General features: G+C 37.2%; 1 protein-coding gene across 2 annotated transcripts; it reads right to left on the bottom strand.

Annotated features, from left to right (window-relative positions):
• Positions 1–3,907: 3,907 nt before the first annotated feature.
• On the bottom strand, positions 3,908–27,105 carry ENKUR (enkurin, TRPC channel interacting protein). Of its 2 annotated transcripts, none has more exons than XM_044226976.1 (5): positions 26,859–27,105; positions 19,418–19,563; positions 15,493–15,716; positions 11,410–11,556; positions 3,908–4,234 (listed from the first exon to the last, which is right to left on the bottom strand). In XM_044226976.1, the coding sequence occupies exons 1-5, from the start codon at positions 26,933–26,935 to the stop codon at positions 4,061–4,063; spliced, it is 768 nt and encodes a 255-aa protein (XP_044082911.1). In that variant the 5' UTR covers positions 26,936–27,105; the 3' UTR covers positions 3,908–4,060. The 2 variants fall into 2 exon arrangements, with proteins under 2 accessions (XP_044082911.1, XP_044082912.1); XM_044226977.1 differs by lacking the exon at positions 26,859–27,105 and adding an exon at positions 21,278–22,505.
• Between the last annotated feature and the right edge of the window lie 253 nt (positions 27,106–27,358).

Raw genomic sequence — 27,358 nt, forward strand, 5'->3', positions numbered from 1 at the left:
TTTTATATATTTCTTTTTATATATTTTTCATTTCTTTCTTTTTATATACCATGGCACTGGTATATGCCACTATGTTCTTTAGGACTATGATAGTCTCCTAGTCTCTCCACATTCATTCATTCTTCTACTTTCATCCATGTAGTGAGTGATCATTTAAAAATAGATTGTATTATGCTCCCTCTCTGCTTAGAACATGTTAATGCCTGTTGCTTCCCTCTTCGTCTTCAGCTTGAATCCTTCTTTTTCTGTATACTCCAGACCCAATGGCTGTCTTTGTCCTTTGGGTTGAGGGTTCCCTGCCCCATATTCTTCATGCATTCTGCTTGGAAATTTGTACTTCTACAAACCTCTTTCCCACCTTCTTTTTCCCAACTTCTATTAATTCTTTAGTCTATTTGTAAGTGTCATGGAGACAGAAAGTAGAATGGCAGTTGCGGGGGGCTGGAGAGAGACTAGGGACTTACTGTTTAGAGGGTATGGGTTTGTTTTATAAGATGAAAACACTTGGAGAAAGATGGTGGTGATGGATGCACAAGGCATTGAATGTATTTAATCCGACTGAACTGTGCACTTAAACATGCTTAAGATAGTGAATTTTAAAATGTATTTTATCATAATAAAAAATTCATGTTCAGGTAGCAACTCAAGAGTCCTGTGCCTTTTAATACATGTGCACTGGTCTCTGAGGTCCTGAAAACAGTGAACCTGTGGGCCCTCAGACTTGAGGTCAGGCTCTGGATCACATTAATTCACTAATAAATGTCACCCATGAGGCTTTGTTGGAGACAACCTTGCGCACCTCTTTCCTTAGTGACGCTTGGCAGCATTACTGACTTAAGCTTATCTTTCTTGGGGGCAGGGGGGAGAATATCTGTGCTGAGTAATTTCAGGAAGTATTTCCAAGTTTTTGCCAGTTATTAAAGATAGCAGTTTCCAAATACAGTTATCATCTGCGTGTTCCACTGAGGAGCCAGACTGGGGTAATTTCAGGCGAGGACTGCTAAACTGTTCATTCATGTCCTTTCCTGCGACTGGATTTTATAAGCTTGGGAAAGTCTATATTAATATGCTAATGGGCCCAGAACCAACTGGATAAAAATAGTATAGAATTGAGAAGTGTCCTTTGTTCATTTTTTGGTTGTTTGTTTTTGTTTTTTTCTGAGAGAGCATAAGCTTGGCGGCGGGGCCTGGGGGGTGGAGGGGGGAAGGGTTGTGTTGCAGAGGGAAAGAGAGAATCTTGACCAGGCTCTATGCCCAGCATGGAAACTCACACAGGGCTCATCCCATGACCCTGAGATCATGACTTGAGCTGAAACCAAGAGTTAGACACGACCAACCAGTCACCCAGTTGCCCCCAGAATTGAAAGATTATTTTTTTTCCAATTTATTTATTTTCAGAAAAACAGTATTCATTATTTTTTCACCACACCCAGTGCTCCATGCAAGCTGTGCCCTCTATAATACCCACTGGTACCCCAACCTCCCACCCCCCCCGCCACTTCAAACCCCTCAGACTGTTTTTCAGAGTCCATAGTCTCTCATGGTTCACCTCCCCTTCCAATTTACCCAAAGATTCTTAATAATAAACCTTAGCAAGGAATGTATTGTCTTTCTACATGCCAGGAATTACGCTGTTGTGCACACATTGTTTCATTCTGTTCCCATCACAACTCTACAAAGCACTGCTATAGGTTATCAACCCCATCTTAAAGACTCTGAAAACGTGTCCTAAAAAGATGTTGAAGCACGGTTAAGTGCTGAGCTGGGATGTGACCTTGAATCAGCTTGACTCCAGAGCTTGAGCTCATAAGCATGACAAGAGGTTACCTTCTTTTTTTTTTTTTTTTTTTAAGATTTTATTTATTTGACCGAGAAATCACAAGTAGGCAGAGAAATAGGAGAGGACAGAGAGAGAGAGAGAAGGAAGCAGGCTCCCCCGTCAAGCAGAGCGCCCAATGTGGGGCTCGATCCCAGGACCCTGAGATCATGACCTGAGCCGAAGGCAGAGGCTTTAACCCGCTGAGCCACCCAGGCGCCCCATGAGATTGCCTTTTCCCATCTTGCTCATGCAGCTCTTTGGCTAGGGTAGCAACTTCCTTGTTTAGTAGTCAAAATCCCTATCCTCTAAGTCTGATTTATGTCATGAGAATAATACCAATGGGTCATCAAAATATATGTTTGGACATCATTCATTAATTTATTCAACAAAAGTTTTTTGAGCACCTTCTATGATGTAGATTTTAGGGAATGCAGACGAAAAATTATGGTCCCTTCTCCCCCAGAAGTTTGCAGTTTTGTGGGAAACTGCAGATAGTCACATACACACAATACAATATGAGCAATACTGGAATAGGAGGACTGAATCCAAGGAGTCAAAAAGGGGTGGCACGGAAGTGTAATGTGACCCAACTCTTGAAGCCAGAGTTTCTCCGGGCAGATATGCAGGAGTAGAAAGAAAAGGGCAGAGGAAACTATGTGCAAAGATTGGGTGTGGGGCAGAGGCTCTATACCTCAATAGTATAGGAATGACCACTACAGTGGGAAGGAGGCAGCATTTCAAGGAACCAAGCCGAAGAGATCACAGGCAAGGGGCCAGACCATCAGATCTTTATTCTGCTCAGAGCTCTTTGGAATAGGAATAAAAACCAAGTCGAGCTAGCTGCAGGAATGAACTTTGCCTTTTAGGCGCAAGTACTAGCCCCAAGGTAATAAATACAGAAATGAGGTTTATAAAAAGAGGTGAAAAAAGTTTAAAGTGAGCTTTCAAAAATATTTGTATATAATCATTTTTAATCAATTAAACTTTTGTACAATGCTCTCAAATTCTGTTTGTGAAAAAGCTAAAAATAAATGCTATTTTTTCCTTATCATCCATTAGATAAAAATCAGTGTAAGCAGCAGGCATTGTGATAGCTCTGATATATTGTATTTCATGTTTTACTGAATTTCTCTAAGTTATAATTTCATACAAGAATCTTTTCTTTTTAGACTTTCCCTATACACTTATTTTGAATTAAAGGCTGCTCTACTTGCATACCCTTATTGCTTAATAAACTACAAGTGGAAACTTTAGAATTCACCAGATAGGTTTGTAGGAAGAAAAAAAGAAAAAGGAACATCCCATTTTAGTGAAACACCTATAGTGAATTATGGAATAAAGCACTTGGAGTAGCAAAGTTCTTAAAAGTTGGTATGCCCAGAAGAAGGCTATTCTCTTTGATTATCCTCAGTGACGCATTTTCTAAGTTGTCTAATTGATTTTATGTTACAGTCTTCACTTTTCTTCCTCCCAACATAAGCCCTTCAGCATAGCTGGCGTTATGGACATTGACGGTGTCTATAGCTGAGAAGAGCTGCAAATGACAGAGGCTATCAGAAACTGCATGCTGTTGGGGCGCCTGGGTGGCATGGTGGGTTAAGCCTCGGCCTTCGGCTCTGGTCATGATCTCAGGGTCCTGGGATCGAACCCCACATCGGGCTCTCTGCTCAGCAGGGAACCCGCTTCCCCCTCTCTCTCTGCCTGCCTCTCTGCCTACTTGTCATCTCTTTCTCTCTGCCAAATACATAAATAAAATCTTAAAAAAAAGAAAAATGGAAATTGCTTGCTGTTAAATGTGTGGGAATCTTAAGCAATGTGCAGCAAGCATGCGATTAGGAAGAAAGCATACGCCACTAAGCCCAATTCAGAATTCTACACGGTTTTTAATGTTGTGCTCTTTGTATCATCAGAATGGAAAAAATTTGAAGTTCCGAGAGCTGACCTTATTCTTCAGCGTCCAGAAATGAATGTTTTTATGAAACGAGTGTATAAAAGTAATGGATCACCCAGAGGCTGGAACACTCCACATCAAACCTCCGTTTATATGCGCAAAACCTAACACTGGTGAAAAAACGCTTTTCTCTCGCGTCAGTCGAATAATTCGATTATCCTTTAATCATTGCCTCAGCATTTTGGTCAAAACTATTTTTATTCTCTTCATAGTATTTTCCCCTTTGAAAGGCAAAGTTTCACTTTTTCCCCCTATGTTAAAATGACTCTATTTTTTTTTTAAATCTATTATTACTTATTGGCGATATAAATAATTTTGTGCTTTTCGATGACGCCGATGTCATGTTCCAGTTGCTTCATTTCTTCTTCCAGCTTCTGCTTGCGGGTCTTCTTTGGGATGGAGTCGGTGAACACCGAGAGGGACTGAAACTCCTTCTGCACCCCCTCCCAGTTCTTCTTCAGCCCCTGCAAAGGGGAACGAGAACTGTAAATGCTCAGGTAATGAGCTGCAAAGGTAAATGCTGCAAAGGTAATGGAAATGGTTAAAAAAAAATACAGTGAAGAGAAATGTAAATAGGTAAAGGAAACTGATGAAAATAACTTTACAAAATGATATGTATTTATCGAGTCCTTGGCTACAGTAACAGAAAATACTGTGCAGAGGCCAAATCCTGTCCTCGATTGTGCGCTCAGTTCCCAGAGGGAGTATTTATTTGCTCTGTTTTTAATGTTACTGTTACTTGTTTTTGCCATTAAATATGCAGATGCTGAGTTATGAGTAGTATGAAATTAAGCTCACAGCAAATGCTTCGGTAAAAACACGTGAGAATCGATGCCCCCCCTCTCCCCCAAGCAAGGCATATTTTTGGATAGGAAGTTATTTCTTATAAAAATTTTAGTTTTTTTCTTTAGAATTTTATAGTTCTGTCGGGGAGGTATGTGCTATGGTGGGTGCTGTGAATTGTGTAAGACTGATGAATCACAGACCTGTACCCCTGAAACAATACATGATATGTTAATGAAAAAAAAAGAATTTTATAGTTTTGAACCATTTTCCCCATTCATCAAAAGACCAGATTTGGACTCCCATGGCATGTTTGCTTATATTTGACTAAATGGCGTTGTACAAAATGCCAAAATTCAATGTAACAGGAGATGATCTTTTATGTATTTTTTCAATATATTAGAAAGAATGCTTCATATAGTCAAGGGGTCTATGCTTTCCATTAATGTATACCAGAAATAACTGAGATGTCATTAAATGTAACACACATGTTAATTCAGTAATGTAGTTAATGCTTTATATTCTCAGAAGCTGACAGATTCAAAATTAGGGATCTCTAAGGAGCAATAAAGGTTCTTTTCATCTGCCTAGTCCCCATTTCTCATCACAGTGCACTAGAGGGTCTCATTGACAAAATGGGCTGAAACCTCTAATCAAATTCAAGCTATGAAACTTTCGCAAAATTAACACTTTCTGTTATTCACTATAGGTATAAAAATCACTTTATTTACACAAAAACAAAAGGCCAAACTGAAAGGTGAATTTCAAATATTGCCTTGGGGCGCCTGGGTGGGTTAAAGCCTCTGCCTTTGGCTCAGGTCAAGATCCCAGGACCCTGGGATCGAGCCCCGCATCAGGCTCTCTGCTCAGCGGGGAGCCTGCTTCCCTGCCCCCTGCTCTCTCTACCTGCCTCTCTGCCTACTTGGGATCTCTGTCAAACAAATCTTCAAATAAATAAATTAATTAAATATTGCCTTGAAAATATGGTGCTTGAAATCCATGACTAGATATTTAGGTGTGAGACAAGATTAGAAGTGTCTTATATAATAGTATCTTCATAATAAGCCCTCATAGTACAAATTTAATCTTGTAGAAACTTTTGGGAGATGATAAACTTTCAGGGATTTATTCCTGTGCTTGGTAGGCCATGATGCTAGGGAGAAGGTACACTGTAAAGACCAGGTTGGCTGGGGAAAAGGGCAACAGATTTTGAACACTTACTGAGTGAGACGAAATGAAAGATTTAAGGAAAGGCAAAGAATGAGGAAAAAATCCAGGTTCCATGTTAAAAAGAGGGGGATGGGTTAGCACAGTTCTTCAGAGTGTATGAGATGTATTCCAAAAAGGCGTCCTCAGAAGAATTCTTTTTTCATAGCCTTTCATTATGAAACGGGAACTATGTTTCCACAGTGCTCCACAGGGGTATGTACCGCAGGGAGGAAATCTATGCATTTATACACTTTCAAATATCAAAGGTTTTTCATAGCTCCTTAAGTGGTATTTCCACATTACTTGTGGTCACAGCAGCTACACTTTTTCTCTGCAGCCTTTATCTTTTAAAGGACAGTTTGCTTTATCTTCCAGTGTGTACAAAAACCTTTGGATCAAAGTCAACAGGCAGGGATGGGAACTAAATGTAACTGATATATTATATTGACATAGCCTCTCTGCTGTTTTTAAGACTTATTTCTGTTATTTCATCAAAAAAAATATCTTTTAGTCATTGCAGGAATAGTGATTTTCTTTTTTTCTTAGTTGACTTTCTCTCTTTTGTATTTTATTTATTTATTTTTTTTATTGTTAGTTTGAGAAAAGCTTCAAATAGAGAGAAGCAGTCATAAAATAAGTAAGAAGTGCCTTTGGTTCCATGAAGGATCTCTTCTGCTTGGGGACCAGGGCAGGGTGGCATGGGATGGCTCCCCACGCTATTGCCCCGCTCTTTCGACCTCCAGCCTGGTGGGAGGAGAGGGAGGTTGGGGCATTTCTTCTTCCTCTCCCTTGATGCTACCTGGACCTCGTTCTGACTCACAGTGTCTGAAGGCAACACTGCTCAGTAGCCCCCTCTTCCAGGCTCCAGATCTTACCAGGCTCTGGTAACACTGTTTCTTGCCTCTCCCCTTTGAGCCTTGGGTAGTGATGGATTCCCACTGTCCTTAGTCCTGGGGTGCTTCGGGGTTTTTTGTTGTTGTTGTTGGCTCCCTTAGCCCTGCTTTTCTTTTATAAATAGTTCCTTCCTAATTGCCCTTCAGAATCCTGGCTGGTGGTGCCTTGTATTTCCTGCTGGATCTCCGACTGACAAGCTTCCTTTTGTTACTTCCTATGCACGCGTGTACAATGTCACGGGGGAGCACCAGCCTAGGAACTGGCGATGTGGGTTTTAGTCCCTGTTCGGCTCCTTGCTAATTTTGGGACCAAGGGCAAGTGTAAACCAAACTCGAAGTTCACTGATGGTAAAGAGTGCATTTGTCTCACGGACAGTAGTATCCCCTGGGCTGGACACAGTGCCTGTTCAAGTGAATGAATAGATAAACAAATAAAACTTAATATATTTGCATTTTATATCCTCATATGTCCAATGGGAAGTGTGAAATCATTAGACCAGGTGATCCTAGGTATAGTGAGACCGTTATTTTATGAAGAATGAGCAGGATGTGGCCTACTCAGGGACATACAACTATATATACTGTCTTATTAGTGTTGTGGACAGCTCTTACTCAGGTTGGGAAACGTGATAGAATTTATCAGGACCAGAGCTGATGCCTCCATTACCATGGTAACTAGAATACCTGTAATAAGACACATAGGAAGGGTCTGCTATTAGCCTATCAAATCTGCAGTGACCATATTAGGAAACTGAGGGCTGCTTTTCCCCTAGAGCCAAAAAAACACAGAACAGAAGAGTCTTTTCCTTCTGAGGGAAGTTCTTATTCCTCTCTTTTCCTGTTTTTTTTTTTTAAGTAGAATATTACATTATATCAGTTTCAGGTGTACAACATAATGATTTGATATTCGTATACATTATGGAATAATCAGCATGAGTCTAGCTACCGTGTCACTGTACAAAGATAGAATATATTTTTTTCTTGGGATGAAGACTTTTAAGATTCACACTTTCAAATCTATGACACAATATTACTGACTAGCGTCATCATGGGGTATATTACATCCCCAGACTTATTTTATTTTATTTTATTTTTTAAAAAGATTTTATTTATGTGACAGAGAGAGATCACAAGTAGGCAGAGAGGCAGGCAGAGAGAGAGGGGGAAGCAGGCTCCCCGCTGAATGGAGAGCCCGATGTGGGGCTCGATCCCAGGACCCTGAGATCATGACCTAAGCTGAAGGCAGAGGCTTAACCCACTGAACCACCCAGGCTTCCCTGTTTACTAGTTCTAAGAGATGTTTGGAGGAGTCTTTGTATATAAAATCACGTCATCCACAAGTAGTGAGTTTTACTTCGTTTCCAATTTGAATGGCTTTTATTTCTTTTTCCTGCCTAATTGTTCTGTGTAGCACTTCCAGTGCTGTGTTGGATGAAAGTGGTAAGAGTGAGCATCTTGTCATATTCCTGATCTTAAAGGACAAGTTCTCAGTTTTTCACTGTTCACATGATGTTAGCTGTGGGCTTGTCATAGACAGCCTTTATTATGTTGATTTTATCATTAAACTGATGATGAATATTGTCAAATGCTTTTGCTGCATCTATTGAGATAATCATATGGTTTTTATCCTTAATTTTATTACTATGTTATATCAATATTGATTGATTTATGGAGACTGAGCCATCTTCTCACCCCCGGAATAAATCCCACTTGATCATGGTAAATGATATATTTAATGAATTGTTGAAATTGATTTGCTAATATTTTGTGGAGGATTTTGTATGATGTTCAACAGGGATATTTACGGCCTATGATTTGCAAGTGTGTGTTGTGTCCTTGAATTGTTTTGGTATCAGGGTAATGCTGGCCTTGTAAAATGAATTTGGAAGATTTCCTTCATGTTCGATTTCTTGGAAGAGTTTGAGGAAGATAGATGTTAAATCTTTGAATGTTTGGTAGAATTCGTCAGTGAAGCCATCTGGCCCTGAACTTTTATTTGTTGGGAGTTTTCTGATTACTGTTTAAATCTACTTACTAGTACTTGGTCTATGCAGATTTTCTACTTCTTCATGATTCAGTCTTGGAAGATTGTATGTTTCTAGGAATTTATCCTTTTCTTTTAGATATCCAAAATGTTGGCATAGGCCTATTCATAGTATTCTTTTGTGATCATTTGTATTCCTGTGTTCAGTTGTAATTTTTTCTCTTTCACTTCTGATTTTATTTATTTAGGCCCTCTCTCTTTTTTCTTAGTGAGCCTAGCTAAAGGTTAATTTAGTTTATCTTTTTAGAGAATCAGCTCTTACTTTCATGGATCTTTTCTAGTCTTTTTAGTTTCTGTTTCATTTATTTCCACTCCTTATTATTCCACCTTTATTATTTCCTTCCTTCCAGAACTTTGGACTTCTTTTGTTCCTCTTTTTCTGGTTCCCTTAGGTGTAAAGTTAGATGGTTTGCTTGAGATTTTTGTTGTTATAAAATTCCCTCTTTAACTGTCATCCCATAGATTTTGGTTGTATTTCTATTTTCATTTGCCTGAAAGTATTTTTTTTTAAGATTTTATTTATTTAGGGAGAGAATGTGGAAGCAGGAGGAGAGGCCCAAGGAGAGGGAGACAGAGAATCTCAAGCAGACTACACTGAGCATGGAGCCCGACATAGGGCTTAATCTCACAACCCTGAGATCATGACCTGAGCCAAAACAGAGAGTCAGACACTTAACTGACTGAGCCACTCAGGCACCCCCAAAGTATTTTTTGAATTCTCCTTCGATTTCTTCATTGAGCCATTAGTTGTTCATTAGCATATTGTTTAATCTCCATATGTCTGTGATTTTTCCAGTTTTCTTCTTGTATTTGATTTTTAGTTTTATACTGTTATAAGTGGAAAAGATGCTTGATATGATTTCAGTCTTCTTAAATTTATTGAGACTTGTTTTGTGGCTTAACATACGATCTATCCTGGAGAACGTTCTCAAGAACACTTGAGAAGAATGTGTATTCTGTTTTTGGATGGAATGTTCTGTATCTCTCTGTTAAGTGCGTCTGGTCTAATGTGTTGTTTAAGGCTGAGGTTTCCTTATTGATTTTCTGTCTGGATGATCTATCCACTGGTGGTTTTGTGTCCTTTTTTTTTCATCATTGGTTAGATATAAAAACCTGGCTTTCACAAAAGCATGTACTTTCTATAAATGGTAGATTCAAACTAGAGAGAGGTGGAGTTGCAAGAAGGAGAAAGAGAAAGAGCAAGAGAGAAAGGGAGAGAGAGAATGGACCAAAACCAGTACTCTGAAAATGACATCCAAAGTCCCACCTACATGTCCGCTAGCCTTCTTGCCTACCTTCTTCCTTTCTTCTTTCCAGCACACCAATATTAAGCCTCCGTGTTTATACTGTGGCACCAAGTTAGGCACAACGGAGACTGCTGTCAACAAAGAGACACAGTCTTTGCCCTTAGGTCAGTTCTGCTGTCCAGAAGACCCTCTTACCTTCAGTTTAAGGCCAAGCTAAATCCTTCATCAGATACTCTGCCTTAGAACCTGATAAAATGTACGATCTCTACCTAACACACACACACACACACACACACACACACCTACTTATGTGCATATATACATATCACCTCTCCTCCATTATATGATAACATTATCTATAGTAGAATTTTATCTTATGTCCTTTTTAATATCCTTGAGGCTAAGCATGATACTTAATGCAAAACAGGAATTAGTAAATGTTTAATAATGATTATAACATTAATAAAATATTAGGAATTTAAACAGCTTACAAATCTATTTTCAACAGAAGTTTATGTGGATAAATTTTTTTTCCTGTTTTTAAAAGGTCACTAGAAATGACTTTGTAGAAATCTTTCACAACAACAAAACAAGAGTAAAGTACTAGTTTTACCTCTATAAGAGATATCATTGACTATAGAAGAGTACAATTAGGTGCTTAATAAATACTCTCTAATGATATTGTATATGCTTCAGATAAAAGACTTGCAGTAAACACATAAGATCGTTTATCTCTATGCCTATTTTATTCAAAATAAAGAAAATATATTAAAAAAAAAACCTTAACACCTGCTTATTTTAAAATTTGGACATTCGGGGGCGCCTGGGGTGGCTCAGTGGGTTAAGCCTCTGCCTTCAGCTCAGGTCATGATCCCAGGGTCCTGGGATCGAGCCCTGCATCGGGCTCTCTGTTCAGCAGGGAGCCTGCTTCCCCCTTTCTCTGTCTGCCTTTCTGCCTACTTGTGATCTGTCTCTCTGTCAAATAAATAAATAAAATCTTAAAAAAAAAATTTGGACATTTGGCTTATAAGAAAGAAAAAAAAAAGTTGGCCTAAGAGCAGCTTCAATTATTCTAGAGCTCCATCTAGTGAAAAATATCTATTTTATGCATATTATTTTTGAAAAATCTAGGGACATGACAAGAAAAATAAAAATGCCTTTTGGCTTTACTTTCTCATGTTGGCTGAAGCAGAAGGCGGGCTTCATACAACATTAACTGCCCCCAGGAAAAAAAAGAAGTTCACAAAATTGGAAACAAAATATTATCCAATAATTCCTAATATAACTTTTGCTCTCCCCAAAGAGTCAGTGAACTGCACATACTCCTCACCATAACCCAAAGAGAGTGTTCTGATTCAAAGTAAAGATGCAGGCTTATAATAGTCATTGATGGTGGATGGACCCTTCTTTCAGAGATGTTCCAAAGTACTACTACATATGAATATAAACTACAGAACACTTACCTGCAGAACGGCCTCTCTTTCTTCATCGGACAGCCTTTTCATAGCTGCTTTCCTAAGGTTTTCCTGGATATAATTATCATATTCTTCTTGGGCTTTCCTAACTTCTTCATTTCGCTTACATATATATTCTGGTGTGACGCCATAATCCTTATAAGGATGTTTCAGAAAATAAATTAATATTCCGAAAGCAGTCTTACATACATGCACTTATCAACTAATGACTGGGAGAAAAAGAAATGTTACAGATTTTTTGGAACAAAGCCTTTGCTCCAAACATGGCAAATTGACAAAATTCAATGTTTGCTTGTTTGTTTTTCTTTTCCCATTGGGAACTATTTGATTCTCGGCTTTTAAAACCATCTGAATTGTTATTGTGGCTGCTTGTTTTTTCTCTTCTGAATGTTTCCAGCACCTGTTCCTGGCTGATGACTCAGCCCTGGTTTTACCTCTAAGAGTTGGCTTTTCTTTATTTCTTTTAGGTGCGTCAGCTTTTACCTTTAAATATCTTGACTATCTTGAGGTCTCTTTTGCAAGTTCTCCTTACATAAAAGAGGACAAATGCTTCCAAAGTATAGTAAAAAACCAAATACACAATGCACATCTGCTTTAAGTAAAAACACTTGGGACCCTAAGGTTGTTTTTGGAATGCAAAATCCATTTTGAAGTTTCCTGGGCTGCTTATAAGGACTGACAGTGAAACAATCTGCTGTGATTTTTCTTCAGACTAGCAGCTATGCTTGATATCACTGTGTACAGAACTTGAACTATACTATTCCTTGTTTACTTTTCAAAAAATTATTTGAGAATTTACTGGATGCCAGGTATACTAGTGAATAAGAAAGACAAGGTTTCTGTCCTTATGGAATGTGTATTGTGTGGTGAGAGAAACTCAACGAAAAATAGAGTATAAAATCATATATGTATCAGTGCTCCAAACTGAAGCAAAGAATAGTAAGGGGAAGAAAGAAATAGGATCTATTTTAGATAAATACGGAGCTCAGTGAAAAGCTCTCTGAGGAAGCAGCTGTTAAGAGGTAGGATAGTCATTGGGGCGCCTGGGTGGCTCAGTGGGTTAAGCCGCTGCCTTCAGCTCAGGTCATGATCTCAGGGTCCTGGGATCGAGTCCCGCATCGGGCTCTCTGCTCGGCAGGGGGCCGGCTTCCCTTCCTCTCTATCTGCCTGCTTCTCTGCCTACTTGTGATCTCTGTCTGTCAAATAAATAAATAAAATCTTTAAAAAAAAAAAGAGGTAGGATAGTCATTAAAATTATTTGTAAAGCTTCTGGTTCTTCTCCTTCTAGGCAGTTGATGAGCCAACACTTTGCCCATCCACTTGAAGTAAGATGTGATCATGTGACCTGACTTGCCCAGTGATAGTGCAGGTAGCCTCTGTCCCTTTTGGGTAGAAGCCTCAAGAATTAGTAGATGACTTGCCATGTTCTTTTTCTACTTAGTATAATGCTGGGAAATATTTCAGTTTGCCTGGGTCTTGGAATGAGGACAAGAAGAAGAGCTTCCAACCCTTAATGGACATGGAGCATAAGCAAACAATAAAACTTACTTGCTTTTAGCTGCTGAAATTGGGGTTATTTTTTTACCAAAGCATAACTTAACCCATCCTGGCTAAAAAAAAAAAAAAAAAAAAAAAGGAGAGTTTGAAATCCTAGCTATAAGTGTGTTCTGGCAAGTTTCAAAACACTCTACAAATAAATTCTAAGTGCACAGTGTTCTGGTAAGTTAGAGCAGTGGTAAATAGTCCAAATCATTTCAGGAAACACTGAGGGAAAAACTTCATCACAACTAAGTAGTTACTGATGCTCATAACAATGATTCTGAGTCATCACCAAAACATTAAATTATATTGGGCATATTCTGTTTAATAAGGGGAATAATGTAATATATTTTAGGAAGAAGAAATGTCTTGCACATGGCTACAAGCTTCAGGGATCTGAAATATTCCCAGTGCTGGACCACTAAGGGCTAATGCATATTCTTAATGTCATAATTACTAATACCCACTCTTGTTTTTTTTTTCCAATACCCACTCTTTATGGAACTTTTATTAGGTGCCAGATAGTGTATCAAGTGCTTGATAGATTTTATATCATTTAATTCTCACTACAACCCTGTGATAAATCTAATAACGTGTGAAAGATCACAGAGTTAAGTGGCAGAGACAGAATTTGAGACGAGGTCTCACATCCGTTGCCGTGGACCTCAGGCAATCATCAGTGCTTCTGTTGGTTTTCACAGATGGTTTCCCATAGCACAAATGCGCACACAATATTTTACTGGAAACTAAAACATGAGGTTCCCTCACTTTTTAAAAACTGGCATTGCCCTTTAAAGACTTGATCTCTCACTTACCATTAATAGGTTTTATCTTTTTTAAAACTTTATAATTTCCTTCACATAGGATTTTATTTATTTATTTATTTATTTATTTATTTTATTTGAGAGAGAGAGAGAGAAAGAGAGAATGAGCAGGGGAAGGACAGAGGGAGAAGTAGATTCCCGGCTGATCAAGGAGCAGTATGTGGGCTCCATCCGGATCCTGAGATCATGACCAGAGCCAAAGGCAGCTGCCCAACTGACTGAGCCACTCAGGTGCCCCAAGTCTTAAAAACGTAGCTCTGATCAGTGGAGAGTAAGCTGAGGAAGTCCTTCATGAGCCCTGAAGGCTCAGCCAGCAACACCAAGAGTCTAATGGGTGCAGAGTGTTTGCATGGCGTGATAAACAAGCACCGGGAAGCTAACTTAATATTTTTCTGTCTCCATGACAAATACTCTCAATTTTCTCTTCAGGACAGAAAATTTATTGAGGTGGACAGCTTAGGCAGAAGGCAGCCAGAAGGAGGGGCAGAGCGTGGGCTGTTGGTGGCATAACCAGCAAAGAAGTGTTTTACGTCCTAGTGGATAAATAATGGTTTGGAAGTTGCCTTCAAGAGCCAGCCAGAAGAGTGAAATTTCTGTTTTTCCACCCCCATTGGGACAAGGGCTATGAGAAGCCTTCAGGGCACCAGAGGAAGTATTCATAGAAGCCGGAAATAACTTCACCGCCACGTGCTGCCAACCCTTAGACCCCTGCTAAGGTCTCCCGAAAGTGTCTAAGCTTAATGAGTGACAGGAGTTTCGCAGAGAGTAAGTGTTATTTGACAACAGCTATGAGGTTCCTGTTTTGATTTTGAGCAGGCGTTGGATTCATCATGGTAGATCCTTGGCCTCCATGTAAACTCCTCATACAGCACTATTGCAATTTCTGTTTTTCCTCTTCCTTCCTTTCTTCCTTCTGTCCCTCCTTTCTTTTTTGCCACAGCTTATTGTTATGGATTATCATTCTTTAGGATTTTGCATTCATATTTTACTACATGTGTTCCAAGCAGTTTTACACTGTGTAAGCATACAAAGTAAAATAGGTTTTGCATAAGGTATTTTTGTAAGCTCTTTAAATTTTAAAGATCTTCTATATCTAAACAAACTGAAGGTCCTACAATTTTCAACAATGAAATTGTATGCCTCTCTGGTAAGCACCAGATAGAGATGAAGGTCCCAAAAGGACTAGATTATTGTACAGTGCTTTTAAGGTCTGCTTTATTCCAGACACATTCAAGTTGAAATTGTAATGTGACTCATTTACACTACATTGATAGGATGGATGACTCTAAAATCATCTTCCTCTTCATTTTTCCTCATTCTGTTATCAAGATATTATAACCTAATGACTAAATATCAGGACTTTCTGAAAGGTTATTTCTTAGTAATGACTCATAATAATGACTGTGCTGTTCATGAAATTTCCACCACACTAAAAGTTGACATCTTTTAGAGGATGTTTGCTGTAACTGTTGAATATATTAAAAGCTGAAATTAAAGGAAACAATGAGAGTTTTCCTCTACTGGACTACGTGATGCTATTAATTTCAAATTCTCCATAACTTCCTCACATTAGATTTGGACCAAACACAGATTGTAGAGGAATAATTTGCCCAGTGAGAGCGCTATTACTAATAATATGGATAATCATTTTGAACACCATACTTAAATTATTTGCATTTAAGGTCTCATTACTACATCACAAGGCTACCTTTTTATTGATGTATTTTGGAACTAGTCCAGAGGTTTCAAGATCATGCTTGTCTCCAGTCCTTTTGTCAACATAAATTGGCTTAGGCTTTTTAGCCACTCCCATGATGACATCGGCTGCATTTGTATTTATAAAATTTTTTTCACTCTGTATTCCCATAACTGGATGCTCAGTCCTCAGGGGCACGGGAGGCTTTTTGGGCTCATTCCGATCAAACTTTTTTTCTGTTAAACACAACATTTTCTTGTTAATATTAAATTATAAACATTGTTATTCAATATTATTTATAATATCTTGATATTTTACCACTAGTATATTAGAGAATTTTTTTTTTAAGATTTTATTTATTTATTTGACAGAGAGAGACAGCAAGAGAGGTAATACAAGCAGGGCGAGTGGGAGAGGGAGAGGCAGGCTCCCCAGTGAACAGGGATCCTGAAGCAGGGCTCCATCCCAGGTACCCTGGGATTGTGACCTGAACTGAAGGCAGACACTAAATGACTGAGCCACCCAGGGCCCCCCTAAGAGTTTTATTTATAATATATTCAAGTATTTAGGGGAACATCAGTAATCATAAATGCCCCAAATTAAGCACAACACAATCATTTAGTATATTGAAGAACAATATCCAAGTCTAAGGGGAGAAGATAAGCCCCCCCCCATCATCAGCTAGCTAACTAGTATATTTTTACTAGCTAGTGTGAAAATATTTTCTTACAAAGCTATCAATAATAAATGTTTAGCTTTTTCACTGAAAAATTTTCAAAAAACTTTAGAAGTCTTTTCTAAATACTGCCAATATTACTAGTAACTTTTTCTTCCGAGGAAAGTTAATATCAAGTCACCAATAAGTCAAACTTGATGAAAGTCCAGGAATTATGGATTTTTTCACTAGAACTCTTATTATCAGGTATGAAGATCATGTAAGAGCTTTGTCCCCAACATCAGCTGAATGAATAAAAATTAGCAACTCAGCTGAAGTTTCCAGTTCGCTCCTCTCTGATTGTTCCTCACTTTCTAAAATTACTACTATCCAGAATTCATCTTATTTATTTCTCTCTACCACATTGTCTTCATTAGCAGCAGATGAGACTGGCCATTTCTACACAGCCTCTTCAACGTGACCGTTCTGACTCATCTATTTTGATAGAACCACCTCAAAATGGTTTGTAAGAATGCAAAAATGTAAGAGAATTACAATTTATCTCCAAGAACTGAAGGCAACAGCCATCTTGACAAAACTTTACCCACATCTTCACCCCTCACAATTACTAGGTACTTTGCCTTTTCATTTCTGCGCTGTTTGAATTTTTCTGAGTTTATGTCACTTTTATTAGCAGGAAAAAAGATATTATTAAATGTCTAAGGACTGGATTAACCTCTTGTTATGAGCTGAATTGTATGCCTCCCAGTATTCATCGGTTGAAGCCCTAACACCAGTACCAAACACATTTCTATTTAAGCCACTCAGTCTGTGATACTTTGTTATGGCAGCCTTTGCAAGCCAACACTTCTGATATTAATTCTACACATCCAGAAATATCATAAAGGAGTTTATCATAAACATCACTAGTATTTATTCATTAATTAATGCAATATGTTTTTGTTGAGAATTACTATGTCCCCAGTTAATGCTCCAGGAACTGCAGATATAGCAATGAACAAGAGACAAGTCCCCGTTCTCGTGGAGTTTACATTATAGGACAGAAAGAAAAAAATGCATTTTAATATGTAGACTATAATGTATATATTTGCTTGAATTATATGTGAAATTGTTTACTATCTCTGATCTACCAAAATAGTATCTTCCGATTTATCTATTAATGAGATGTGATGAGCAATGTTAGAAATTGAATGTGGAGTTCCTATAAAGCCTGGAGCAGAGAATAGGGGCTCGTTGTTACAACCCAAAGAGCTTCCTTCAACCAGATACACTCAATCCAATGAAGCTTGCAAAATCTGTTTGCCTAAAAACCCAGTTACTTATCCTCTTGATACTTACATTGAAAATATTTAGAGACCTAATTATGAATTGACAGTGCATGCAAATGTAAATATAAGGAAATCTGTAGCTTTAGAAATGTATATAAGAGGTAAAGCTGAATTCTAAGAAAATGAAGAAGCAGTTTACAAAGACTGATAATTCATTCTTAGGTGAGTAAGTAGAGTAAATTACAACCCTTGATTGGTTGTGGTTGTTCACTGGATGGTGCCTATCTTTCCCTTATGTCTATTTAAACATCATCTTTTCTCTCACCCCAGGCATAGGGGTTGGCAAAGGGGTAAGCCTTGGAAAATGGGATGATGATGTCTTTTCACAAGGTATTTGGGAGTTATGATAATAAATCTGAAAACCAAATGGTTTGTTTTCTTATATCAAAGTGGCAATGTCAACACAGCCTTGTTGTCATGCAGACATTCTAGCAATTGAATTTATAGAAATATTCATGTATCTGTTAAGTATTGTTCAGTGTGTCTAGCAAATTCCCGTCTTCAAAACTATTGCATTCAAAATGACAGAATATCTAAAAAGAGACTCGAAGTAGCCTTGGTCTATATTACCTTTAACTCATTGGATTCAACTCTTGCAGCAACCGACCTTCTTATTATTCATAAGGACAATATTATTTTGTGGGTTTTTTGTCCTGTTATGAGGGGAGAGATAGACTTCTTCCCCTTTCCCTTATTAGATATTTAGGATTTATATAGTTTCGTATTTGTGTTAAATAATGTGATTAACTCTAGAGAGGATGCATGAGAACCCAAGTAATATCATCGAAATAAACTAATTCCATTTGAAGATTTTCCAGTGTTCTCAAGGGGTTGTGGGTCACAAAATACCAAGCCTCCCCTCAAGAGAGGTAATAGAGACTTCTGAAAGACATGATTTATGCAAGAATGTTGTACTTTTTGATTTGCATTTTCCATCTTTCCTGATAATATCCTCATCCTTTGTCATGGCATTATGGGTTATGAGGGAGGATTGTGGGATATAAAATATTGCCATAGGGAGAAGTAGTTCAGTTTTGTCAAAAGGAACATCCTAGCTGGGCTTGAGATATTGCATTATTTCCTTGATGCTAACTTTGTGAAAGAGAGAGACTAATTTCCCTCTCCTCTCTATTGTCCTAAAACATCAGGAAAGACACACCAGGATGGGAAGAAGCTGCCTTCATGCATACATACCTGTCCATTTTCCAGATAGCCCTCTCCCTACTATCTATATACTCTATGACCATGATTAATTACATAATTTGCAAGGCCTAGTTCAAGATGACAACATGGAGCTCCTTGATCAAAAATTAAGAATTTCAAGAGGGCAAAGGCAGAGCATTAAACCAAGCTTCTAAGCACATGGCCCTGTGTGACCGCACATATGCCCAAGAAGCTGGCTTTGTCTCCCAGTCGTTCATGACGGCACCCCCATTACACCGGACTCATTTACTGTCCAAATGGTCTTAGAGATCTGGGAGAGTTAAAGCCCATGCCTGGTAGTTGCTTCAACTGGTCTAACAGTTGCAATTCTCTTCTCTTGCAGAAAAGACCAGATGGATTTAGATGCCAGGCTATCTTCTCACTAGAGTTTCAAGCTCTTCTTATAATCGTTATTTGTTACTGAAATTGTCTGGCTAGGGACTAAGATGGTGAGGCCTGTGGGGCTGGAGGTGGGGCTTTATTGGATAGTCCAAGCTGTAGGTCAGATGCTTGCACATCAGAGGGAAAGTCTATTCTGGGGACGTCTTAGTATTCTCCACTTTCTTTTTCCACTACATTTTCTACTTCTACTTTCTCCTAGAATGCCAGATTCTGTTAAATATGAAGTAAACTTCTCAACTATGAGCATTTAATATTCATTGGCAGTAAGATAATTCTAGTTAAATGATCTGTTAGCACATTTAACATTAAAAAGAATGATAAAACCTACGAGGTGGTAGAGTTTTTTCCTTTGAATGTTTCTTCAGGAAATCCTTTGGAGAAGGTACTTCAACTTTTGGTGGTCCCATAGTCTTCATTGCAGTTTTATGTTTTTGCATGTCCTCTTTTACAGATGTCTTAAAAATGGAACTGTACCTAAAGTTAAAAAAAAAAAAGTTGTAACATTTGTATTTCCAGTAAAAGTGATCTCAAGTTTAAGTTGTACACTTTTAAATATTTGTAAGTCTATATTCATTCAGAGACAGATGTAAAGTATAATTATCTGAGCCCTGTCTATCAAGCACCATTAATGGAAGCTTTGAGAGGTGCCAGGGTCAAGATTATAGTATTTCGTTGTTAACATGTGAACATGTGATGTCACCTCTCCCCCTCCTGATATTGGTGAACCGTGTCCTCATTCTCTGTTGATCAGTTTAGCTAGGCATTTATTTCATTGACCTTGTTGCTGTGTTTCTCTAACGTTCACATGTTTTCCATTTTAATGATTTCCACACTTATCTTTGTTATTTCTCCTTATTCTGATTTAATTTGCCCTTTTTGTTTTAGTTTCTTAAGGGGCATGTTTAGGTATTTGACTTTAAACTTACTAGTTTTCTAATAGAAGTATTTAAAACTGTAGGATTCCCTCCAAGCACTGCTTGATAGCTGCATCCCACAAATCTTGATATGCTTATTCTGTCCTTTTAATTCAGCTCAAAATCCTTTTTTAATTCTCTTCTGATATCTTCTTTGACTTAAGAGTTTCTTTAGATGTGTTTTGTTTGGTTTCCAAATATTTGGGGATTTTCCAGATGTCTTTCTGATTTCCAATTAACTTGTTATGGTTAGAGAATGTATTTTGTACAATTTCAATCCTCTTAAACTTTCTGACCCTTGTATTATGGCACAAAGTACGGTCTATCTTGGTAAATGTTCTATATACACTCAAAAAGAAAGTGTACTGGCTGTTGCTGGCTGGAATGTTCTATAAATATCAATCAGGTCAACCCGGTAGTGTTTTCAAGTGTTCTTTTAATTATGGAGAGATGTTGAAATCTCTGACTACAATTGTGGATTCATTCTTTTTTTAGTTTTATCAATTGTTTCTTCATATATTTTAAAGCTCTGTTTGTAGGTTCATAACATTTAAAATTATTACATCTTCTTGAACTGACCACTTCATCATTATAAAGTCATGCTATTTATTCCTTTAAAACTCTGTAGTTTAATATCTACTCTATCTTATATTAATAAAACCACTTCAGCACTCCTTTGCTCTGTGGCAACACAGTGTTTTTCCATTCTTTGACTTTTTACTTATTTTGTGACTTTATTTTTAAAGTTGTTTTTTCATGGGGAACACAAATTTAATTCTTTCTAAAGAAATCTCTTTTATTTGTTTAGACCATTCATATCTGATGTAATCTTAAAAACACATTTCTGTTCAAATTTTCCATCTTGCTATTTATTTTCTACATACCCCTTTGTTCATTCTTCCTCTTTTTATTTTGCCTTATTTTTTACTTTTGTTTGATTTTATTTTGTGGACTTTCTAAGGTTTTACAATATACATGTTTAATTTACCAAAGTCTACCTTCAAGTAACATTATACCATGTCACATGCAGTATAAGAACCATACAAAAGAATATTTGCATTTACCCCCCACCTTTCTCTCACTATTTTACTTCAATGTGTTGTAAGACTCATAATTCATTGTGATTATTTTCCCTGTAAAAAGCTAATTACATTTTAAATAAATTTAAAGAGAAAAAATAATTTCTAATGTTTACCATATATTTCCCATTTCCGGTGTTCTTTATTTCATTGTGTAAATCCAAATTTCCAATTTATACTTACATGTATACTTACATTAAGCACCTTGTAAGTTCTGTCTTCCATTGTTTCTGATGAGATATCTGCTATCTTTCTTTTTCTGTATGTGATGTTTCTTTTTCCTTTGGCTGCTCTTAAGGTTTTTCTCTTTTTTACTGGTTCTAAGAAATTTGATTGTAATATCCCTTGGTATGGTCTTCTCCTCCATCTCCTCCTTCTCCTTTTTCTTCTTTCTGCTTGGGGCTCATTGTGATTCTTGTATTTGTGGATTTGGAAATTTCATTAACTTTGTCAAATTTTAGCCATTATTCAAATATGTTTTCTGTTTACTCATCTCTCTCCTCTCCTTCTGCAAATCTAATTATACTTATGTCAGGCTGTTGGATGTTGTCTGCAACTCACTATTCACTGTTTTCCTTTTCAGTTTTTTTCTTTTATTTTGTATTGTTCTATTACTATGTCTTCAAATTCAACAATATTTTCTTCAGTGTTTTAGCTACTGTTAATTCCATCCATTGGACCATTTTCATTTTAGAAGTGGTATCCTTTATGTCTAGAAGTTCAGCTTTGGTCTTTTTTTTTTTTGTCTTTTTTTATCCTTCCATTTCTCTCTGTATCTTGCTCATGTTTTCCTCTATCTTTTTGAATACATGGAGAATATTTAAAATAGTTTTAATGGTCTTGTCTACTAATTCTCTCATTAATGCCATTTCTTTGTTTGTATTGACTAATTTTCTTTTGGTTATGCATTATATTTCTGGGTCCAGAGGATCTTTGAGTCTAGTTCTAATTTGGCTCCACTACTGAGGCAATATACTTTTGAGCGCACTACTCAATGCCCTGTGCCTTAGGAGGTGTTTCCACTTTGGCTGGTGGGAACTCGAACTTTATCTGACTCTACTACCTTCTGTTGGTTATTTCTCTGGCCTCCATAGTTTCATTGCATACATGTACTGTCAACCAAGACTTCAGAGAAATCTTCTTGTATATTTCTATAGCACACACACACTCTCTCTCTCTTCAGTTCTCTCCTCTCTGGTACTTTGTATCTCAGTGCTGTGAATTCTACATGCCTTGATTTCCCCAGACTCTGAACTCTGTCTCCTTTTACTCAAGGAACTGCTGGATTTTGTTTAAATTCTTCTTCCCTGGACTTTGGCCTGGAAACTTTCTAAGAAGATTGTTGGGCAATTGTGAGGCTTGTCTCTCTTCTCTTAGGGATGACTGCCCTATTGTCCATGTCTGAAAACTATTGTTTTACACTTTCCCCCCCTAGAGTTTTAGTTGTTCAAGGTGAGAGGGTAAATTCCATATTTGATTGGAAGCAGAAGTTCAGCTATACCACTTTTAACAGCTTATTCTCTTCTTACTTAATGTTGATAAATTTGTTTGGAGAAACATTGAATTATTTCTTGCTTTTAAAGACCTTTCCTCAATCCTGAGTTCAATGGATAGGGATTAATTATGGTGTAAACTGAATGAGTTTATTAGATACCTTCAGAAAATAATGTTCAATCCAAACTTGTGCCTTAAATTTCATTGCAAGTTGGAACTGGCAGATATTACCTCTTGATTAATAAAATTACTTTCCTTGTAGTAAGAAAAGAGTGTGTATACTCTCAGCTCTTTTTAATTTTCAATCTTGTGATTCAATACATTATTTTGTGAGCTGAAATCTTGCCCGTTTGTTACACAAAACAATACACATTATGCTATTTGAGTAATTCTTTACTTTTCCAAATTACAAAAATAGAAAAAAAGATGGAAACTAATATAATATACTTTTCCTCTATCTCTTCAATCCATTTTCCAAATAAATTGAGTTTTCTATATTTCTATCTATGTATGAAATATAACTTGATTTTTAAAACTTAACATGATCTCTTTCTATATTTGGACATGTAAAGTTTCTTTTCTTTACAAGAGATGAAAAGAAGTGTTGTTATTATGGAAGTATGCAAAGACTGGACAGCCAAATTAAAAATCTGAATAACAATTTCTAACACTAGTTATAAAACTCTGAGACCATATATTGGCACAATGGGTATTTTAACATAGACTTTCATTATGCTAAAAGCAAAGACTTTAGAGGTGCCTGGGTGGCTCAGTGGGTTGAGCCTCCGCCTTTGGCTCAGGTCATGGTCTCAGGTTCCTGAGACTAAGCCCCGCATCGGACCTCTCTGCCCAGCAGGAGCCTGCTTCCCTCTCTCTCTCTCTGCCTGCCTCTCTGCCTACTTGTGATCTCTCTGTCAAATAAATAAATAAAATCTTTAAAAAAAATAAAAGCAAAGACCTTGGAATATTTTTGACATTCTTTGGAATATAAGTTCATTTTAAAGGACTACTGCTTTCCCCAATTGAATTATTGGCTACAAATTGTCAGCAAAGTAGATAAGAATCACAGGAAAAAATGACTCTGTCATCCTAGATTTCATAATAGCCAAGATTGCTTAGCAAAGTTAGATACATAACTAGACTTTAAACAAAGAGATGTTGCAAAGCCTCAGAGGATGTAGATTCAACAGTATGGAAATTGAATAAAATGAAGGATAGTCCAAAGAGAATGAGGAGCTCTGAAAATGAAATTCTAACTATGTGTCATAGTTAACATCAATGAAAACCAGAAAGCCTTAAAAAAACAGCCAACTAGTGGGTGCTTACACATTAAATATTCCTATTTTTAAAAACCATGCATCAATGGTGAGTCTGACATCAATTTTGGAAAGCATCTAAAAATCTGTAGAGAAGCAATGACTAAATGAGCAATATGGAGTTTCATGTCACTGAAATGAACATCATTTTAAAAAAAGATTATGTGACTCATAAATCAGTCAAGTACCTTAGAAATAATATACATCTTTATGTTAGCAAAGCCTCTTATCCTTACTGATAAGGTAGAGACATAGGAATTGATTAATGGATGCATATGGATGACTGATTATACCCTCAAAACCAGGATTGCTGTCAGCCTAAAAAAGAGGGGTCTCGTAGCCTACTAAAGTGCCAAGTACTTGTCCTGTTCAATGGCAGATGGAGATATAAAAGACATACTTAATAGATTTGCAAATGTCACAGAGCTGGGAAGGATGGTTGAGAGAATATACGAAAGACTCAAAGTTCAAAACGGTGTCCATAGATAACAATGAATTTAGATCAAAAACAATCAGTTACATTAATTATAGTATGGTAGAGACCGACCTTACTCATAATTCATGTGGAAATTTCAATGTGAGGCAATGATAGGGAAATGAATGTCAAAATGTTAATGAGTGTATTAATAAAAGTGTTGTGCTGCAAGGGAAGAGATAATGGTACCATGGGCTGTCCAGTACATACATGGAATATTATCTTAAATAAAAGGGAAAGACAGAATGATTGGAGACATCAAGTAACTGGAGCCATCAATAGAAGGGTGACAAATTTGGTGAGTATCTTGGAAACCATCTCATGCATCAGGAGCAACTGAAATTTTGAAAATGGATTCATGGCTTCCCATTGACTTTAACACTGTTATATCTTGAGTTCCAGCTCATTAAGCTCAACTAAAAGAGGATGCCCTTCACCCCATTTTCATTACATATACCCATTTCCTAAGTTCTCATTTAGTTATCTGCATCTCTCATTAGGGTTTCCAATAATATATGATTTTATTGTTAGTCCAAATGTTAATGTTTATACTGTAGTGTCCCAAGGAGACTGTAACGTCTGAGGTGTGGGAGATCACAATGCAGTCAGTTTTTGAGGGATGCACCTCTTTGTGAAAGCTGGACAGTCATCTTGCTAATCTTGCAAAGAGCAGCAGTGAGCTTTTTTTGAAGCTGAATTTGTAACTCAGTAAAGCAAATAAGTCTTGTAGGTTAATACATTTCTTTTTAATGATTAATTCTTACTATTAGTAAGGGGATTGGGTCAGGGCAAATAGTGTGGTGAGAGGAAGGTGTTGAATGTGTTATGTTCTGTTTTTAATATATTGGTAGTTTATATATTGGTGGTTTTATTTATTGGTGGTCTAATTATCAAATTAAAACCTTTTCAGGGTCATTGTAGTGTAGGTTGTTCTGGATAGTCTCACTCTAACAGACAGAGTTCTTTGGCGCCACATTTGGATGCCTTCTATTTCCTTCACCTGAGTTCCTTTTTCCTACTTATTCCTTCAGAGTCAACCATGGAGTTTGTGCTGTCACTTCCAACATTTCCCAAGACATTCCCTAAGGGCAATGTTATACACATAATAGGGCCTCAGTTATTGCTTGCCAAATGAATAAAGATTGTTCCTATGAAATTTCTTGAAAAAATTACTTAGATATAGTAAAGGCACATCTTTTTAACTTACCAGTGAACAAAACACATATCTAATAAAATATCTTAAAGTTCAAATTCAGTACTGTATAGAAAATACAACCTACCAGTGGTTACAGAAAGGAGGAGATTTATCTAGTACAACATACAGGAATTTTTGACCAAAAATTCATCCAGCAATAGTTAATTTGCATCCTCCTCATAAACCCTGCAACTCCATCACATTTTACTTTACATTCCTCTTTCCATGCTCAATTTGATTTTGAGAAGCTAAAGGAAAATAATACAGGTACTACTCTTGTTAAAACTAGATACTCGGGCTTGAAATGGAAGGATTTGCCCACTTGATGATGTTATGCACCCCAAGTAATTACTCAAAGGAAACTTAAGAGATTATGTGGATCAGTTAGTTCGTTTTACATGTCAGAAAACAAATGAAAATTTATTCATTATTCCCAAACCAATGGGTTTCAGAGCATGCTTTTTAGCCTAGTGCTCTTTCAATGTGGTTTTGACCTGCATCAGCGAAAGAAGAAAGGTAAAAAAACAGCACAGCAAATATTTCAAGTACTAGGAGGAATAAGATTTTCTGCACTAGTTACCTTCTTTCCTCCCCATAGATTTACATAAGTTCTAAATCCCTACACAGGAGAGTAACTGAGATATTTACTTTGGGGTTAGCTTTTTGAAATAATGGGGAAATTAAGGGGTCCTAATACCTAGGTAAAAATTTTAACTCAATTACATATTTTGGGGCCTCCATCCATCTACTCTTCCTTCTATCCAGCTATCAGATCTGGAAAAGAACTTAAAAGCTTTTCTGTTTTGTTTTACCAATCAAAAAAACTGAGCTTCAGAAACAAATAAGAATTTATATTTGACAATAATCTCAAACAAGTAACTACTATCCCTTTAGAGAGGAAGCGGTAGTGTAGAGAGAAATAAAACGAACTCCTGAAACCAAGTAACAAGTATCCTAGCAGAGAATAATATAAATGATCTTTTCTTTTCAACAGCAACAAGAAATTTTACGTCATTTTATACACTACGTCATGTACAAACAATTAGAAAATTACAAAACAATTACATATTGTATTAATAGGTGTCCAGGGTAATAAAATGGCCCTCTCTGTGAATTGTGAGATGTGAAATACCTAGATTTTGCAGCCACTTCCTTATGAAGCTGACATCTGAGACTACTTCACTGAGACAGAAATTTATGTTATTTTTCAACGTCATATGATGCTCAGTTAATCCTGAAATGGCATAATCATTCCTTATTCTTGTTTCAGGTGATAATCGTTGCTTACCCACATACCTAGGAGGCTGGGGAGGCTCCTTCCACTCAGTGGGTATGAGGTTATAAATGCTTTCAGAAAAGCAAGTTGTATCCATGACCACCAAAATGACTGCTTAAAAATATTTTTTCTCACTATACCAATATCTCTCTTTCTTCACTGTTACCCCTTTCCTTTACTACTTTTGTCTTTTCACAGAACTAAGGTTTCTCTCTTTCACCTAATTCCCCTTTGACCTCTTCTTCGCAGCTCTCTCTTGAGAAGAAAACAGCCCTTCTAATTCTCGCAGGGTTGCTTAGCGTTGTTGACGGCGTGGTTGCCTTGGAAACAGTTGCTAGGCTATGGGGAAGTGGTGGGCAGCACGGTGAACTACGTTTCCTCTCTTCTCTTCTGCAGTTTTTCTGCTGGAGTTCAATATGGAAACCACTGTTTATTTGTGCCTTTGGGAATAATGAGTTGAATGGCATCCTCCTAAAAACATCGCACGTTTCTATCTCTGCATATTTGGAGAGACACATAG

The sequence above is a fragment of the Neovison vison genome, chromosome 12, assembly GCF_020171115.1.
Source record: "Neovison vison isolate M4711 chromosome 12, ASM_NN_V1, whole genome shotgun sequence".
Classification (NCBI taxonomy): Eukaryota; Metazoa; Chordata; class Mammalia; order Carnivora; family Mustelidae; genus Neogale; species Neogale vison.

Coding starts and splice junctions, on each gene's coding strand:
- ENKUR (XM_044226976.1), bottom strand. CDS start 26,935: ATGGATACAACTTGCTTTTCTGAAAGCATTTATAACCTCATACCCACT. Junction 15,717..19,417: donor GGAAAAAACTCTACCACCTC/GTAGGTTTTATC, acceptor TGTGTTTAACAG/AAAAAAAGTTTGATCGGAAT. Junction 4,235..11,409: donor AAAGAGAGGCCGTTCTGCAG/GTAAGTGTTCTG, acceptor TCCCCTTTGCAG/GGGCTGAAGAAGAACTGGGA.